The sequence below is a fragment of the Papilio machaon genome, chromosome 6 (assembly GCF_912999745.1).
Source record: "Papilio machaon chromosome 6, ilPapMach1.1, whole genome shotgun sequence".
Lineage (NCBI taxonomy): Eukaryota > Metazoa > Arthropoda > Insecta > Lepidoptera > Papilionidae > Papilio > Papilio machaon.
Genome location: NC_059991.1, coordinates 4,777,565 through 4,797,674, shown reverse-complemented (window position 1 = coordinate 4,797,674; position 20,110 = coordinate 4,777,565). Strand labels below are relative to the sequence as shown.

The following is a 20,110-nucleotide window of genomic DNA, read 5'->3' as shown; positions in this document are numbered from 1 at the left end:
GATCTGTCATTAATTCATTATCTGTTATCTACTCGTTTTGCATTTCAGCATTGTCAAGAATTGTATATGTGCCGGTTAATCTTTTAGATAAATGATAAAACCTTAAATCTCAATAACTTTTAACAGAATTGCAGTAATCATAAGCAACTAGTGTTAAATTTTTATTATTAAGCTTTAGAATGGCGAACGATCCTGAAAGGTTTGATTCGATGCTGCTTGCAATGGCACAGCAACATGAAGGTGGAGTGAAAGACGTAAGTTTTTAAGTTACTGGTATTTATTTCACGTTCTTTAACGAGGTATAACTATAATTATTTAGATTATTTTTATATTCCACCATTTTACACTTAGCCTAGCGGGCATGTCGTTACCATAGTACCGAACTTTCTAGCAATTTCCTTAGTGTGCAGGTTTCGAACAAAACTTATTCAATACAAAAATAACTAGCGTTGCAGTTAAGTTTCTAAGGTTGTCATAACTATTGTTAAAATTACTTGTTGTCATAACTATTGTTATAATTACTCATTTTAGAAGTCCTTAAATGTTTAATGTCAAATAGGTCTTGAATTAAAATGTTATACTAGCATCAATCTATAAACTGAAGTATTTTACTAATTCGCCCTTAAATATTTGATTTTCAGCTGTTAGCCACAATTGTTGGATTTTTAGCAAGAAAAACAGACTTCTTTACTGGTGGAAAACAAGGTGAATGGGAAAAGGTACTATTATTTTTCCATAGAAAATTATTTAATTTTAATTATTCACAATGTTATGTCAAAAGCTTAGTTTCAATACAAAATTGTATAGGGTGAAAAGCAAGATTTAAAAAGAATAGAACTATAAGAATGACCATTATACTATATTAATATTAAACACACTCCATTCATGTCTTGATTTTTAGTGAAGTGTAAATACATCAGCCAAGTGGTGGCATTGAATTTGTTATGTAAATATTGCTCACATCCATATCTCGGAAAGAACAACATTCCATTGATTATTTATAATTTGGCTTTTGTCCAAAGGATAGTATGAAAATTCAACAAATTGTGTGTAATATTTTTCTTTATGATTTATTAAACATTTCCAGGTGGTAAAAGATGTGTTCTATGAACAAGCAAAAAAAGCACAAGATGAGGCAGATAAGGCCAAGAAAGAAAGAGAGGATGCTGAAAAAAGGTTGAAGGATATACAACAGAGGAAAGAACAAGAAAGACTGGCTCGAGATTTTGAACCTGCTACTGTTACTGAAATCACTGACCAGGAGGCCGAACAAATGCAAGAGGATATTGAAAAAGATAAAAAGAGCAGTAAGTTATAATACATTGTAAATAATTTATTGCTCCTAAGTACAGCTGTAATAAAAATTAGTTTACTTATAAGTTAAATTAGGTTATGTGTTTTCGTGTTTCTCTGTACTAATATTCTAAAGAGGAAAGAATCGATTGTTTATTAACATTGAATAGGCTCTATAACTAGTGAACCAATTTCAAAAATTGTTTCATTGTTGGGAAGGTACACTATCCACGGGCGGCATTACAAGGCTATATTTTATTCCGTGCGGACAAAGCAGCAGGTAACTGGTAGTGTTGTATAATTGTACAGTTGGTAAAAAAGTGGCCTTTGAAAATAGATCTTTATTTTCTTGAAAGTTGTTTTATGGGACTTTCAATTGTACTCGCCCAGAGAAATTCTCCTTGATGAACCTGATATTAATTAGTAAGTAAATAAGTGAAGCCATTATGTTATTAATCAATGTTTACGGAAAAATATTTAATTTTAATTCTAGAGACTGACTCTGGAGATGGGGAAGGATCAAGCAATGATCAAGCGCAGGCTGACAATGCATCAGAAGAGGAAGACGATCCTAAAGAAAAAGGGAAACTCAAGCCGAATGCTGGAAATGGGTGTGACCTTGAGAATTACAGATGGACACAGACATTAGAGGAGGTAGAGGTAAGTAATAATGTTTTTTTTTTAATAAAAAAATATTTGTTTCTTTAACTGACATAAGGTTTAATATTTACCTAATTGTTTATTCAGATATACTGAGCAATCATAATTCATCATGAGCATCATGAGACTTAATTAGGGAAAATTTAGATTCTGATCACATATTTTTTTATGGTACAAGTTTCTGTCTGTAATGTTTACTCAAATAATCTAACTAAAATTTGAAATGCGGATGTTTAGATGGATGGATGGATGTTTGTTTAAAGGTATCTCCGGAACGGCTGAACGAATCTTGATGAAATTTGACACAGACAAAGAATATTGTCTGGAAGAACACATAGGCTACTTATTACTTTTTATTTTAATTCCGTGCTGGCGGAGTCGCGGGCGACAGCTAGTTACTTATAATTTTCTAACAATGATATGTATGGGTAATGAAAAGAAAACCAGAAAAGTTTACATATTTTATTAGTATTGCATTTGAAAGACAATACACAGGTCAATTTGAGTTCAGTTATCACAGTCCTTCCAAAATTAGACTACCTAATATTTACAATTTGACAGCTGTAAATGAAGAAAACTTTACCTAAACAGAAATCAAAGTTAATCTTCTGTTATTCAGATGGAATAAAACACAGTTGAATAAAGCAAACATCACCTTGACAATATTTATAACTATTGTTTTTAATATTTTGAAGATTTATTCTTCACATATTTTGAAAAGCAAACATCAATATTCAACAATGTTTTAATAAAGTGTAATGATGATATGCTTATAGGTCTATATGTTTGTCATTGAACATTAAAACAATTTTAATTATTTATTATAATTTACTCCAATGAGCAACCAAATGTGGTTATTAATACTTGTACTCTATTAAATAATAAATAAAAAGCCTTAAAACTAATATTTTTCACATCAGTGTGAATTATAGCCAAATATTTTTACAACCATAATAGAAATATCAAACATCACAGATGTATTATATTTTTTCACATATCAGAGTGCCTTTTGCAATTTATTATTTTTTATTTTAACTTTTAATCAAGTTGGTAACCCATTGGTAAAAACTCATATTAGACACTCTGTATACAAATTTCTTATATTTAGTCAATTTGATTAAATTTCTCAATTTATATTAGAGAATATTATTGATTATTTTACATTGTTTCTGTACTTGATATGATTAGGAAGATGCCGCGGGTACGGTGATGATCATATGAGGCGTGAAAATACCGCAACACAAATGCTTTCAAAATTGAATGAATTGAATTCTAGTGTCAGTTAAAGACAAACTATCCGTTTATAAGCTACACATCATATATGGCTTTTCCTCTTGTCAGTGATCACCAGAACAAATTAGCTAGTACTTAGACATTACTATCTTAAGTGACATTATTTTCTCCACACGTGAAGTGATGAATAATAATTTTTAATTATAAATGTTTTGCAATTTTGAGCACAGAAATAAATAGTTTTAAATTACATAATATGCTAAATTATTCTAAATCAAACTGGATAATTATTGCACTTAGTCATATCTATGAAACAATTGGCTCATCGTTTTTACAAATAATATATGGTGAAATTTTACTAAGCGGGCACAGTAATATATTCGGATGGAAAACGTCGAACTTGTCCACGAGCTTGCTTCGTGACGTAAATTCTTTTTGCACACCATAGAAGCACGTCGCTGTGACGTCATCGGATGGAGTTTTATATTATTAAAGAACTGTTATAGCAACATTTATGTTTATAAATATAAGAATTTACTGGGTCCTGTTTATTTAAATTAGCAATTTTTAATTTATAATTGTTTGCTGTTATAGAAAAATTTTCCGTAGCCCTGAGACATCCTTAAAAAAATTAAGAATACTTATATATGCCCGTCTCCTTGCGCATTCTCACTGAAACAAAATATATATATATGTAAGAAACGTCAGGAACAAAATTGAGACATGGGAAGTGTTAGTCTATTTGTTAGTTTCGATAATATTCATACTTACTTTCAACGAAGCAAATGGCCGCTAGTATGCAAGCTGAGAGCAGTATGGTCATGGATATGACCAGTACAGTTATCTGGTGGGAGTGACTGCAGCAACAAGTCTTAGGTTCTTTCTCGGTGCGATGCTTCGTGAACCCATTCACCACCGTGAAATGGGTGGAGCTGGCCACCGAGGTGGCGTCGTGACTCGAAACGGAACCACGCTTGACATCATTCCAGAATTTGTCAGCAACCTCTCGAGATTCTTCTGGAATTGACATTACAGTGCTCGTCATGGTTGGCTTACGACCGTATCCCATCGGTTTTGGATACGCAGTGTATTCGGTTTCAACAGTGCCTTTGTTGTTCATACGTGCCAAGTTTGCAGCGCTTAGTAATAGTGAGCCCGATGATGCACTCTGAAATAATAAATAATTAACAAAATTATGATTGATTCATGCAGTATGTAATATTATACAATAGCTTTGGAGTATGAAGCTAGCTTGTAGCATTGATATTTTACCTAAAAAAAAGTTAATTATAAAACTTGTGATTTGTAAATGATTTTTCAGGCGAGTCACATTCCATTATATTTTGGTCGTAATATCTTTATGGAATCTTAACCAGCAATTTCTACTTTTTGTAATAACGAGTAGGATAAAGAATAGCCTAGAGATAAAACATATTTCCTGCTTCTTATGAATATCAATATTTCAATTTAAAATTGTCGTTGTCTATTTTAAATTAAATTGCTTTTTTTATCCTTATAAAACTTGCATACGTAGAAAGAATGTTATAACATCGTTTAATCTTGTAAAAACTTTATTAAAATAACCAGAGCTGGGCATTAACTCGTTAATCCGTTAATCGTTAATTAACGAAGTTAACATTTTGCTTAACGGATTAACTTTTAAGTTAACTTCAAAAAGTCTTAACGCTTTTGTTAACTTCCGTTAAACTCAACTTCCGTTAATAAAAGTCCGTTAATCGTTAAATTAGAAACTTGGAGACGTGCTGTCATTTTGTTTAAATTCATCTATGTTGGGCGACTGTCGGCGACTCGAATGGTGAACGAACGAGTTGATAATTGATATATGTGAAGTTCGCGTGCAAGTGTGATGCATCAGAGCGTGCGGGAAAGACGTGACCAACAGGACAAATTCAAAAGAAGGTTCGAAATAGTATATTTTATTACGAGTATATAAAAGCACGAGTATGTAATAGCCCACATTCCGAACGCTCTTCGTCCCTGCAATACGCCACTTTTTGAGCAAAAGTATTAAAACACTTTTTTACTTTTGCTTTTTCTTTAGCTTTTCTAAACTCGTGCGTTCTCTTGCCCAACTGTCAAAATAATGTCTGTTAAAAAGAAAAACCAACCACGAAATTTTTACAAAAAAAAAAAATTATTGAAGTTTTTATGATTCATGCAAATATTTTTAAAAAGAAGTTCCTAATTTGTTACAATATCAGATTAATGATTTGATTCAATGAATTAGGTTAGGTTTTATTTTATTTCATCTCATTAAATTTAATTTTCATTTCATATCAATAAAAATAATCTACTGAAGACTTGGTTGTTTGGGCATAGTTCCCTTTGCCTACCCAGAATGGGTGAAGAAAACAGAAAAATCTCTGTTTGTATTCTTTTACGGTTGGCGCCATTTTCCAAACATTATAGTTATTTGAGTTTATTGTGTTTTTATTATTCTATTAAATTGCTTCATTTTTCGCAACTGTATCAAAAATAGTTGTTTAGTACACGTGCGAAAATGTCATTACAACTTGTTCCAACTGTCAACCCACACCTTCGGCTGCGCTTCGGCCCGGATAGACATTTGTTGGAACTCTTTGCAATGACAGGCTTTTCGCACTCGTAATGAAATATACTATAATGCATTCATACTTGTCTCTAATACTAATGTGTACATTCTATAAATGTAGAGTCAAATTACTACTTTAAACAAGTGTCGCCACATAAGTGTGAAATTAGTATGTATAATTTTGGTATGGTTAACTGTTAACGATTAACTTTAACTTACGTTAAATTTTCGAGAATTTAACGCTTTAACGATTAACGAAGTTAATCTTTTAATTAACGAATTAACGATTAACGAAGTTAACTTTTCGATTAACTGTGCCCACCTGTGAAAATAACATATATTTAATTTATTTGATGTCTATTTTAAGACTTGAATGATGATTAACTTAATTTAAGTATCTATATGAAATCAGTAACATTTGCCGACTATGTAATCGTTCGGGGCGCCGCTTAATTAAATTTATTCATCATAGCTTTAGAATGTTGCCATAAAATTTATTTCGCAGTTGTGTACCGGATCTGGTAATATGAATAAGGCTTTTAACACCCAACAACAAAATAACAATAAGCAAAGCTTGACAAAAACTTACTTTATATTTGAAAATGGAACTTTTTGTTCCAACATTCAGACGTTTTGACATGAAAAATGTTTTTTTTTGTCTGTGGGCGTGCAGGTTTCGATGGCTTGTAGATAAAAAAAACCTGTGGTGGATAAGTCTATTTTTTGTATCCACATATCCGTTTAATTAATAAATCTTATCTATTTTTGCTTTGATGTTTTTATGGGTAATTTCATGTAGTATATGATGTCATTTAAGTGCAAGTAAAGTCAGTTGCAATCATTCTTCGATTCAGTTAATATGTGTGTTTTATCTAATTATATAACAGGTATTTTCTATTTTACGCCGAAAACTAACAAGTTTGCTAAAACTAAAATCAAACCTAGACCAGACCTAGGGCTTTTGAATTTTTTTGTTAATTAATGTTAAAGTACGTGTATACGGTATGTAATATGTACATGTATATCTTACATGCGTGCTATGATTACTGGACGAGCCCTGACTGGACGCGGAGCCGCCTCGCGACCTTGCGTCCACACTGCCTGTGCTGCAGGTGGACAATGACGGCCGCGGGATGTGCCACTCCTGACCAGGAATCTGGAATTTAAAATAAAGTTCTAAACACGTAGGTGAAGTAGTTTTGCGTGATTTGTTCAAACTTGAGCGTTTCGTCGCTTGTCGTGCGTTAACTGAGGTACCACAGTCCATATTTCTCATTTCTATTGTAATCTCCAATTCCTGTCATTATGTTCTCTAATTTTTCTTCTCTTGTTTTGTGGGGTAGCATGTTATAGTGAATGGTGTATTTAAATATTCTATTCGATTTTGAACATGCATGAAATAACATATTTGGATTCATAATAACACCAGAGATAATTTATATATTTTTAGATTCATCAATATGTCGTAAGAGAATAAGCTCATCTGTTAAGTAACCGTTTAAAAAAGCGTTGAATAAATGTTGCTATTACACAACAGTATTGTACAAAAACACGCTGGGAGTATGAGTACGGAAGTAGTTGAAGATTGCGATGTCGTAAGGTTGTTTATTTGATGCCGTATTCAAGATACCGTCGCTAAAAACCTTTTAAGCATGAAATTCTTGCAAATTTAAATGTAATGTATAATGCGGTAAATTCATATTGTGTGAGAATTTTTGTAAACTATGCTAGATCCAAATCGATCATATAAGTTAATGATAATCTTTAATAACATAAGATAATAATAATTAGCCACGAATGACGATGAAATTCAAAATTGTTAACGCACACTGTATTGATACGAAAAAGCACGTATCGCATATCACGTTTGCGCTTGTCTCTTAGAAACAAAATACGAAAAGGTCCGACTCAATGATCAAGTTACTAAAAAAACATTAGCTTTCAGGGTCAAGCGTTTGCACATAACTCTTCATTGGCAAAAATAAACGTTGCTGTGGTTGCAAGGCCCAGAGGGGGGAGAGGGAGGATACGAAGGATCATTCTCGATTTTTGTTTTTGGATGAAACAATAATTTAGGGGTGTGATTCGTAGTTTCATCAATAATATTTTAGGTCAAGTTTTGTCCGAAGTCCGATTGATTTTGTCAGATACGGTGCTCAAGGTCTGCCTTCTCTTTATTTGCGGTCTCGTTTCGTCGGCCTCTGGCGCAATAAATCTTAGTTTTGCTCTCGGCCCCGTAGTTCTCTTTGTTACATTGATAAGATGATCGATAGGCGTATTCGGTAGTCGGTAACAATAATACTTTTCTTCTACGGCGTCTAAGGTCAGCTTATTTTATTTTCGAGATTGTTTCGGCATTTTGTTTTTAGCGAGATGTAACGATGCTTTATAACATTAAAATATTGTTTGTACTAATACAGTCATGGTGGGCGAACCTTGCAAAATGTTTCGCAAACGTGCCAACCGGTCCCGATGTCAGCGTTGCTAAGGCAACAACACAAAGGCCTGACTTTACATGTACATTCTATGTATAACCACTTTCGCTCATTGTGAATATCGACCGTACCACTGAGATAATACCCGCCGTTTAAAGTAGACCATGGATAAAGCCGCGGTGTAAATATGCCGAGTTATTGTTTGACTTAGTGCAAATGTCGAAATGTCAGCACCGTTTAGCATAACTATTGCTAACTATTTACTAAGCAACGACACTAGGCTAATGTTTTTTTCTTGTATTATCACGTATTGCAGCAGCAGTGACAAAATTTACATCGTTTAACAATGTAAGAACTTGTGGGAATAATTCCACAGTACAGATAACAAATTCATTGTTTTGTTCTGTTTGTTTGGTAATTATAGATCCTAGTAGGTTTAACTAATTTTATAATATCTGCTTTTATTGTGGTTATATAATAGTCACATACTATTCATTTACACGGGATGAAAATCTCTAAGACAATAGTTTTCAACATTAATAGTCTGTAGTCAAATTTATGATCCTTACCTAACGCCTAACGACAATTGGACGTTTGAACTTTTATTTACTAGGGTTATCAGAGACTTACGTAATTTTATATGTTTTATACAAATATGTAAAAACGCCGCAGAGGATAGGCGTTTAACCTAGCTTCTAACCAATAAAAATCTAAATCGGTTTAGTTATTTCCAGACGATTATTTTTTATAATATATTCAGCAATTCCGTACGATCTCGATTTTATTAACAATGATTCATAATATAATAAAAGAGGACATTTAATAAGCTACACAACGAAACGGTTTAAAAATCTTAAAAAAACGTCTGTTTCGTGTTAACGTGCATAATAATCATTTAATTAAAACGTGAGGGTAGTTTAATATGAGAAAAACGTGAGTGAACAAGGATGTGCACTACATCATTTGACGTATTAACTGCTATCAGCACGTGGAAGTAACACGTCCGGAAACTTCTTGATTTATGTACAAACTGCACCGTTTAGGGTTGACACTACCGACTAGCTTGAGTATAATAACGATAGTTTGACTTAAGTAATACAAATATATATTAACCAGTCTGTAGAATATTGAGACTTTGCTAAAGTGGCGTCCTATATCAAATTCTAAGTACATAACACAATGTTTGTTGCAGCTCGCATTTGTAATATTATAAAATTATTTGTTTATTTAAAAGGCTTCGCAGAATAATTAAAATCACCACCTCGTTCTCATAAAGATGGAAATACAAAAATAGGTATGTTGTCGTAAAAAGGTTATCAATTTACATTTCAGAACGAATTTCATCTTATACGAAGTGACAACCCTGAGTAAAATGTTTAGGTATCTATAAATCTTAAGTACCTATAACTACACACGTGGTTATTACGTTACTTACTTATCTAAATTTATAATTAAAGTGCATAATTACTTATCTTGAAGCACTATTTAGCATAAATTAGAATATTAAATTGTTACGTCATTCAGAAGACTATTTTGTTCTTTTTTTTAATTTTAAAGTAAGACAACACTACTGCACACGAAACTTATGTTTTAAGTCTTAAGTGTCAATAAAAATTCCTTAGGAGAATGATTATTTGTTTTCAATAAATATACAATCTTAGTCCATAATTACAATGTAAAATGTAACAATGTTTTCTAGATTCAATTAAAGTTGTAGTAAAACGTAAGCGTGTCATCTTGGTGCACGATTCTCGTGCCTCAACGACACAGTCGTGGTGTAGAAATGTCTGGAAGTTGTGCTAGACCATTACTGAAACGCTGAATATAGTATCAGCTCGAATAACATTATATTCTAAAAGTTTGCCATAGGCCACCTTGTTATTTCGTCTATCATTAAAGAATTTGTGATTTATGAAAAGTGAATTGTAGTTAGAGTGCCTAATATTTACCTCATTTAGCTTAAATGGCTTGTTATAATGTTTTATGCCACAAATAATTTCTCTTATCTTGCTGGGCATAAATTCTTTAACTAATAGTATAGTAGTAGTAGTATTTAATAGTTTCTCTATATCAGAAATATAAACTAAGGTGAAGGTGATTTTTACTTTTATAAAAATGGAATCAAAATATGATGAACAAAGTTCTGGGCAGTTCGATGGTTCTGGCATTGTATTAAATCATAAATCGTAAACAACTTTATTAACATTCAAACGTTCATTTTCATAGCTTCATTGTCAAATTGTTTGTATCTTGTTCCGTTATTTGAATCTTAGGTCAACCGGGTAATTAAGAAACAATCTTTAATTCAACTGTACAAATTGAAGCTATAATATTTCTCTAATACAATGTTGTAATGATTTTGCGGATATCAAACGTATTGAAAACACAAAAACACCTACAATGTAGATATTTTATAATATAAATCTTTAATGTAGGTAATTCTTGAAAACGACCCTGAAGTTCTTGGTCCAAATACACATATTTAAATAACTCTTGTCTCAATTTACAAGAGGCGAGAAGTGGATAATATAAATATGATCTCTATCTGATTTCCAAAGTACAAGCCGACATTCGAGATATCGTGTGACATGTTATTGTATCTATTACGAATTGAATTAACGGCAACGATCCGGTTATAGTTGCAATAGCTAGTTCGATTGGGCCGATACAACGTAGCTAGGTTATGTAATACCACTGGGTAATCTTGACGGATATAATTGAATGTTTATTGCTGCGTGTCAATAACGGTGTGATCGCGGAACACGTTAAACCGCTGACTTGTCCGCAGCAACCGCACTCACACCGTTATCGATGTAGCGTGCTTACATTTTGCGTATTTTATGCAATTTTACTTACGCCCGATGATCTTATGTAATTTAGAAATATTGAACGAATGAAGTAATAACCTATGAATTGGAATCTGAATTCAACCGATTCACACTGGCATTACGTGGTTGATTAAGGACTAATCACACTTAATTTAGGACAAGCGCGATATCCTCGGCATTGACGTATAGACGACAAGTTTTCATACACTACTAATGTTTTTTTCGTTAATTATTTTAACGTCGGATCATTTTAATTTTATGTAAAAAAATGTATTTTGTTTTGAACATTATCTAATATAATTGTTCTGCATATTACATTATCATGGTCATCTAAATCTGAAACAACGAATTCTGTTTTTAGAGATTCTATGTATATAATGTACCAACCCGCAGGGCCGGCGTGATTTACTATGGCCTAGTCACTCCTAACTAAGGGTAGTCTCCAAGCCCCTCCGTGGGGACGTGCATGATGATGTATATTATATACTTATAGTGTACTAAGTGTACATGTGACGTAAATGAAAAAAATAACTGCTTTTGATGTTTACTGATGTAAAAACAAGTATGTCTAGATTTGAAAACAATAAGAACAAAATGGGCTACAAACACACCTAGAACAGACACCAGACTACAGAACACCTAGTCTGTTCCCCTTTGGCAGTGAAAGCGTGCCTAATGCCTCTTCTTGGAATACTTTCGGCGCTGTGCAAATGTTACAATGGCTAACGGATAGCCATCGACTGTTTCATTACTTTTCGTTTCTCGGTGCGAATGAACTGGATTTAATGCAAATCACATAAATGATCTCCCGCAAAGCGAAAGCGTTTCTAAGTACATATATTACTTCGCGACTATCTCGCGGTCACATCAGCCATGCTAGACTCATGTTAAACATAAGTACTTAAAATTATTGCATAAAGCATTACTGGTTGTTAATATTTCACTACGTTTCTTGAGAAATGTTACTGTTACCTTTTTATTTAGTAAACGAAAATAAAATCTATAAATTATCCGATGATGCAAACTTTATTTTTTACTTTATTAAAAAATCCAAATTCAGGCATACTACTTAGCAATGAATTTTCGAAAAGCTGATCTGCCTTTGAGTTGCCGTTTCAAATAGCCGCTCAGATGTATCGAAGGTGTTTTTAAATTCCTTTGTAAGAATTTGTATTAACTGATGATAATTTTGCAACGAGTTGTAATGTGCAAATTGATAAAGTTGATTTAAAGTGCGCGTTGTAGGCTGTAGACGATTACTGCTGACATACTACATCAATTACTTTTTTGTATTTCAAAATCCTAGGTTGCGTACATCATTTGGCAACAGGTGAACGCCCTCGTCTCGTCGCTTTGATAAACCGAATGACGACATAAATAAATGACATTCGAAAGATGGAATACGTACACAACGAATAACGTACTCTTTTTTGTGCCAAAATACAGGAAAATAAAAATCCACCGGCAGCCATTAATACATTAATTCAACACTGCAGTTTGAATTATAGGGGAATTAAAAAAAACTATTGTTCTTGACAACAGCGAAACGTGCTTTTGAACGGCCAATTATCATATTTTATACGCGATTGCATGAGGACACCGCAACATAAGTCATTGTTCACGCTGGTCACAGACACTGACATGACTGTTATGGACGTCCTTGAACTCAATTGCCTGTATTTATGTCTTTAACAGGAGTCGTGACAATGCCAACGACTTTGGGTTACTGTCTAATGATTTGTGATCATCCTCCCGCGCCTGTGCCACTTCAAAAACAACAATTTAAAAACTGAAATATTTGAAGTTAATAATATAACCCTTAAAATTGAAGTCATCTTAAGTTTAGATGGATGGGTTTATGGATGTTTGTTAGCAGGTAGCTCCGGAACGGCTCCATGGATATAGATGAAATAAGGCACAGATGTAGAACATAGTCTGGAAGATAAAATAGGTTTCTTTTTAAATTCCGCGCGGACTGAGTCGCGAGCAACAGCTAGTTATTTGATAAATGCTAATCCATTGAATAAAACATTAGTTGAAGTTGTATGTCTTTTCAAGGAAGAATCGCTATCACATACAAAAGGAATAAAATACGGTAGAATATCAAAAAGCTTTCATCAAGATAGATTTGTATTTTATAACATAAAATATGTATGTGTAAGTTTGTTTATACGTGGGAGGCATTATCATCTTGCGCAGGCGCGAATTTGTCAATTTTTCTTGCAAAAAATTACTTGTGTTCTTAAAATTTAGTTCAATTTATTATTTAGCAAGTATTGTTTTTGGTTTACATTTCGAATTAGTACTATGTTTTATAATAAACATAAACAAAGACATGCGGAAAAACCTTGCATTAAACAATTTGATATTTGAGACATTAGTTAGTACATACTTGATATACATTTCATCATTTCCTTGTTTATTCCGATTGATGTACTTACATTTTACAGTACTCTACCCAATTTGATAAGCTAAAGTTAGCGAATGTTTATTTTGCCCCTAATATGTGAAATTAATGTAATCTGTTTGATATTTCATCTATTGGTAATATATTAAGCGTGTCTAATATAAGCAAATATAAGCTTTAATTTCAAAAATGATCAATATTTTTATATCATAAGCGACCGCTGCCCATAGACATCAGCAATTGCAGATACATTGCTAACCTTTAATCGACAGAGGAGGGTACGGACGCACAGAAAGAGGAATTTCTTAATAACATTGTATATAGAAATTAATGCATTAGGAATTCAATAAATAAATTCTCAACTTGGACCGATCGATCGGCGACTAAGCTGGCAGCGTCATTATAGTGTTACCGTTCGACGTATCCGTAATCAAATCTCATTGCGTCATAGGTTCGATTAGCGCCCATCAAGCTTGTGGGATGTTCCGGATAGAAAAAGTGACCATGGTAACAACTCATCCGGATTCCTACGTACCATGATGATATCATACGTCGACGGTTATTTAACGACAGGTCCTCTAATCATCTAAATAATTATGTTTTTTATTCCTAATATAAAATAAAAACTTATACCACAAATAATTGATCCTTATTAGCTAGTGATGTCTTAGCTTTTTATACAAGTGCAGGTATAAAGTTTGATATAGTAATGTTATAATAAAATTTTTTGCTCATCATCAATTGCGGATCAACTATGTTTTTGACGGCGAAATCTAAACATCTCACCATGTTTTATTTTGGTTCGTAGTCAATTTTTTTCATCACTCAATTAGCTATGCGTTTTCGATACTCTTGTATATATTTCTGTAGACGTTAATACATGGAATATAGTTTTAAGATATTGGTTTATTAAAGGCCATTCCACGTTTAGGTTATTCTTATAATCGTTAATCACTTAGATATCGAATCTACCTAATCTAGAATATGTATTTGTGAAGTAATTTAATTATCCAAGTTGACTTCGCAGTTTTTACACCAGAGTTAAATGGCCAATTTTTTTTTAATTCAGTTTATATCATATCCGTTTCATCAGATACAATACATTTGATGTACAAAACTCGACGCGACATCACGAAATCGAAAATCCCGGGTTTCTCCGATGTCTCGGGAAAACCGAGCGATTGTAACGGTGCCACATCAAACTCCTTACAAAAGGATCCGTAAACATGCTTTTTTATACGATGTCCATCACCTTGAAGCCTTTGTGGACTAGATACTTCGTTACTATTGCCGCTTCCTGACTAGTGTTAAATGAATGATAAATACCGGCTTGTCCTTTGTGAATGTGTCAATTGAGATTGAGGTCGTTTTAAAAATAACATACAACTAGGTATTTGTGTCGATGTACCACGTAATTATGCATGGAATTAAAATTTTCAATAATTTTTTAAATTAATGAGAAATAATTTTAATCGCAATCTACAGGAGGTCGATCTTTGAATCCTATACAACTAGTCGTTATACAGATTCTCATAAATAATAAAGTGTAACATATTTGTGTTTGATAAGTTTACAAATCTGATATCATTTTCTTTACTGTGTTTAGTTATTAGTTTGGAATACTTGTAGGCTTAAGTTTTTCTATTTTAAAGTCACATTTTAAGTTTATCGATCGACAGTAAAATAAAAATGTTTGTGTAGTGCACCGCATGATAAATGTTTTCGTAAAAACTAAATATATTTTCACTTTATTACAATTCTTTTTATTACTGTAAGCGATAAACTGATAAAAATAACGTTAACCCAAATCCTCCATCTGGCAACGGTGTCTCTAACGCTACTTGCGAAAATATTAACGTGAGATAATCTGCCGCCCTTCTTTTGACGAAACAATGTCACGAAAACCTCGAATTATATTCTGCTTATGCGTCACCTTTCATATTAAGGTATATTATGAAATATTTACAATATATTAACATAATATGTAAGTAACATAATACTTGGTCCACAGTATGTTCAATAAAAAAATTATATTGTAATAGACGTATGTTTGATGTTGGTAGATTCTTTAAATTAGGTTCCCTGACTTGACCAACAAGCAGGCTCTACACCTTGATGCTTTAGACAGTTCATCTACTTTTTAACAAAGTTTACTGTGCATATGTAAATTAACAATATCTGTATGAATAGATGTTTCAAAAACTTATGACACGCATTATTAATAATTATGTATTATATTTTTGTTATGTAAAAATACATTAAAAGTACTTTATTTCGTGTGCTTTAACACTTATTATGTGATTGTGTCCGTGTCTACAACGGCCTTACGATTGCATATTATCAAGTAAGACGAGGATAATGACATTTGAGTTTGGGGAAAATTTATACGGTGTTTGGTCACACACGTGTAATCCGATGAGGTTATTCGGGACGACCTTAATCAATGTTGCCAACATCGCGCCGCGAAATTTTTATTTACTCTATTTCGTAATCAAAAACTTGTCCGGTCATAATATGGTATGTTGTCGTTAATATGAAGACAAAGCAGTCAAGGCGAAATGATAATACTCTTCGTATTTTAACATCTAATAAGCAAGCTGTAGGAAGGAAAATCACTTGGATTATTGTTATGCGGGGTCAGGATAAAGCTTGTGAAAGCGTCGGCTGAATAACAACCACCTATAGTAATGTTGAAATACGTTATAAAGTAGAACAGAAACGTGACGTACTATCAAGATTGTTGCCTCTTAAATTATACCTGCAATAATAATGCTTTAATACGAATCCGTATTGTGTAGTCGAATCCTGTTCTACTCAGCCTACAGGATACCTATATAAGAATTTGTTATTTAGTTTTGGTACAATTTTGATACATAAATGTTACATAAATAAGTATTTTTACTGTGCAAAACGAAAAGCAATTGTAATTGATTAATTTTTAGTTTACGTACGTACTAGTAGTCCTTACTTTTAGTTTGTTATTACAAAAATCATATGCAAAATTGTATGTTATTGTCTAAAATCAGTATTAATTAATGTCTATTTTTGAGAGCTATGATGATATGTCAGCAATGGTAAAATTAAATGTTAAATATGTGTGCTTGCTGGGTTGTACTAATTCCTTCAAATATTTTCTTTGAAGAAAATAATTTCTTGCTCTGTTTTGCTCCCTACATATAAATAAGTAAATTTAAATCGAATTCCAAAATTATATTTTTTTCCATACTAGTAACAGATTGAAACATGTGAACTCTCGAAATAAAAATATCACGGACAGAATAAATAAAATGAGCAATGGTTAAAACGTATATATTATACACAAAATCGAGCGAGTGTCTCATTACATACTATATTGGTAGATCACAAGCTAAGGTTGTTTGCAAGTGATATCCATTTCACCAACTGATTAATTAATGAGTAGACAAAGTGAGCAATCGTCATGAATGCAAAATTTTGTGAATCGCACAAAAATTTCAAAATTTTTAATAGAATCTAAAATACTTCTAATGGAATATATTATCTAAAATAAACTTTATTTTTAAGAGCTACACTCTAAATAATAAATTGATGTCTGAAATAGTTGCTTTAAGGAACAGAATGTGGCAACAGACATCAGCATCTTAAAAAAATAAATATGTTGTAAAATACATCGTACTGCGCATCGTGACGATAACCTTAAAATAACCATGTTATAATCTATCAATTTTACATCCCGCAGACATCTTCATAAAATTTCATATTGTTCTTTATGTTTACTATTACGTAATTTATGTAAATGTTTTATTTATGTGCAAACTTCGATTCGCGTCGGACCCTGAGCGGTACGATTTATTGTTTTTTCATTAATAAACATTGACATTGTTCGTCCAATAAAATGCCAATGTGAATGTTAATTTCGAATCTTTTCCTCAAGTTCGGTAGTATCGTGAATGAACCTTGGCGTTAGAAACTGACCAAGAAGAACAATAAGCGTAGTTAGGGAAGGTGTGTAGTATTAAAGAAGGCCGCAGTGTTTTCGGCCCACACCGGTTACGTGGTAATGAGTGCAGTGTAGCTGCCCCGGCTGTCTGGATGTCCTAAGTCCGGGTGTTGTGAAATGTGAAGGCCGCCCGTCGATGGCAGCTTTAGTCGTCACTCCCTGTGCCATTTAATTCGGACCTAACAGCGGCTATATGGCCCGGGCCACGCAGCCTTGATTCGTTCAGCATCCGTTTTCGACACTATCAAACAATGCATATCTCGTAAATCTGAGAACTGTTAGTAGCTTCCATCTGTGCCCTTGTAGGCGTATTTTAAATTTAATTTTAATAAACAGGAAGAACATTGATTTATGTTTCTCATAAGATTTAACATACAAAAATTCACAGATTTGTGTAATCAAATTAGTTATGCATAACTCTTAATTTTGTAGCTATTTATTTTTAAAGATGCTATAAAATTGAGTGTCGATTAAGTTATTTGTTTTTGATGAGTTCCATCGTCAATGCAATGTTGATCACGGATCTAATCAATTTGGACAACAGAGATCGCAAGAAAATTTATGACTTAAAAACAAAATTCCGGTTTGAGTGTATTTTATTTTTAGAACAAGAATCTAACTGCATGTACGAATAGTTTAATATTTATTTGATAGTCCTTACAATCGTGTGCACAAGTTTAGAAGCGGTCACTGACCAAATTGTAGACAAGTCCGTTCACCTACTTCTATTTGCATTTCACGAATCTTATTACAATGTTTTGCCTGGATTTGCTGGAATTAGTAAAGATTTGTGAATGACCTCAATTGCCTTATTTTTAATTTAATATGTGTTACAATATTTAAAATGATTTATACAAGTAAAATGTTTGTTGTAATGTCCATATATTCACAAAATTTATTGCGAAACGAATTATTATATGACTCAAGTAAGTGACGGACGCTTTATCTGGTGGCTCTAAGCGGCTGCCGAGGTTTTCCGGCGTCGGCGTATACTTATCAATAATGCATTGTTTTTATGACACTCGTGCATCACTCACCGAAGTTTTGGTATCCATTGTTAGAAACGCTGTCAAAATTCACGTTATGTCGTTTATACTGCACAATTATTATGTCACTGAAACACTGTTTTCACTCGGTCCACATGTCTGTGATGGCTGCAGTTGCCGCTCAGCTGTTTCGAGTTACCTCTCTCGCCCTCTCCGTGTGGTCGGCGCTTCACACGCGCCCGATCCAAGCGGCAAAGCGACTAGAGTCGTACTGAGAGTGTTGCAACGATCCACAACCTTTATATATGATATTGCAGCCGCCGATCTACGGACACCTTTTTTTAGTTAACCAAGTATTTATTACATTAATTAAATTATTATTAATAAGGATATTACTTGTGTTTTGTGTCAGATATAAAGATAACATTTCTCGGATACGGATATAACAAAGGTCTGTTACTTTTTAAATAAGTTATAAAATATATTTTAAATTTAACCTTCCATTTTACTTTTAGTTCAAAATTAAAAGCTTTAATTATAATTTACTTTAGAAACCGTAGAAAAAGTTCTCCATATCAGAAATATAAAATTGACATAATATAATGAAGAAAACTATAACCGAGTGTCCGAAGATGTGTCGACTGTGGTATCTACTTACCTGTCTGGCAATGTTTGTGCACGCACAGGAAAATGTCGGGCAATTAAAGAAGCAATCTAGAAGCAAAGTCACGTTGCTTGGCGTGCGACGGTTTCTTTAACCCCCAGTGGTTGCGCAACTCTCGGGCCAGAACATAAAGCATATGGCGAACCTTTGAAAATCGGAAAATAGCTGGCATCACCTTGATTCAATACGCGACATCTTGATTACTCGCGCATACCCATTCCAATGATTTTGTAAGTCCGGCTTCGAGGAAGAATGAGTCATAATACTCTTATTTTCGTCACAATAATAAATAAGTTTATAGATGTATAAAGGTGAAGAAGTTGACAGGACCTTAATAGTAACTTATATTTAAAGGAATAGCGGTTAGCTATCGCTTTAAAGATTGCCTTGCAATATTTCTCCCTCTATCTTCGAGGATTTCATTCGCGGCCATAGTCTTTAATAATATAGTCAATAATAAGCGTTCAATTTTGATCGACGCTATAATTAATAGTTACGAAGGTTTACGTGAACTTTGTACTTAAAAGGTAATTTATTCGGTAGATGTAGTACTTTAGAGATATTTAAAAACTGTGGGAATAAATTTTCAGTCAATCGTTTGTATAAAATAAAGTTAGGTATTGTACCGCATACGTTAGAAATATCAATGTTTACGTAAAGTTTTGCATAAAAATCTGGCATTTATTTCGATGAACTTAAAGTTTCAACTGTAGAACTGACTTGGCGACAAAGAAGTTAGACGGTCAGCTTACTTCATCGCTAATTCAAGGCTATTGACCTTGGACTTGATAAAAATTTATATGAAAGACGCATCTAGAAAACGTGTATTTTTTAACAAATATGTTCATTTTGTAGACCTTACTTTGTAATAAATTCTTTAACACGGTAGTTGAATTAAGCAGAATTTGCCTTTATAGTATTTAATTTATCCGTTTATTTCTTTTTGTCTCGTGAAAAGGGGCAATTAATGGTTGGTTGTGAAAGGATTAGGACAAAAGCTTGAATTATTACTTTGATGCTTGCTTATTTCAAGATGATATGACAATGCACTTA

General features: G+C 32.9%; 2 protein-coding genes across 2 annotated transcripts in view; one reads left to right on the top strand and one right to left on the bottom strand.

The window, feature by feature from the left end:
• The first annotated feature begins 37 nt into the window (after window positions 1-37).
• LOC106714772 (nuclear migration protein nudC) overlaps window positions 38-20,110 on the top strand; it is a 41,812-nt gene continuing 21,739 nt past the window's right edge. The window contains exons 1-4 of the mRNA XM_045678460.1: window positions 38-254; window positions 642-719; window positions 1,088-1,307; window positions 1,787-1,953. Of these exons, the coding sequence (XP_045534416.1) occupies window positions 180-254; window positions 642-719; window positions 1,088-1,307; window positions 1,787-1,953 (540 nt within the window). The 5' untranslated portion in view covers window positions 38-179. The remainder of the gene's footprint in view (window positions 255-641; window positions 720-1,087; window positions 1,308-1,786; window positions 1,954-20,110) is intronic.
• Window positions 3,008-18,690, bottom strand: LOC106715040. The gene is made up of 4 exons (XM_014508235.2): window positions 18,445-18,690; window positions 6,789-6,914; window positions 3,958-4,354; window positions 3,008-3,858 (listed from the first exon to the last, which is right to left on the bottom strand). The coding sequence occupies exons 1-4, from the start codon at window positions 18,460-18,462 to the stop codon at window positions 3,818-3,820; spliced, it is 582 nt and encodes a 193-aa protein (XP_014363721.2). The 5' UTR covers window positions 18,463-18,690; the 3' UTR covers window positions 3,008-3,817.

Excerpts from the sequence above, each read along its gene's own strand:
- LOC106715040 (XM_014508235.2), bottom strand. Across the intron at positions 4,355-6,788 it reads CCAGTAATCATAGCACGCAT|AGTGCATCATCGGGCTCACT; the intron begins GTAAGATATACA and ends TTATTATTTCAG. Across the intron at positions 3,859-3,957 it reads GGCCATTTGCTTCGTTGAAA|TGAGAATGCGCAAGGAGACG; the intron begins GTAAGTATGAAT and ends ATTTTGTTTCAG.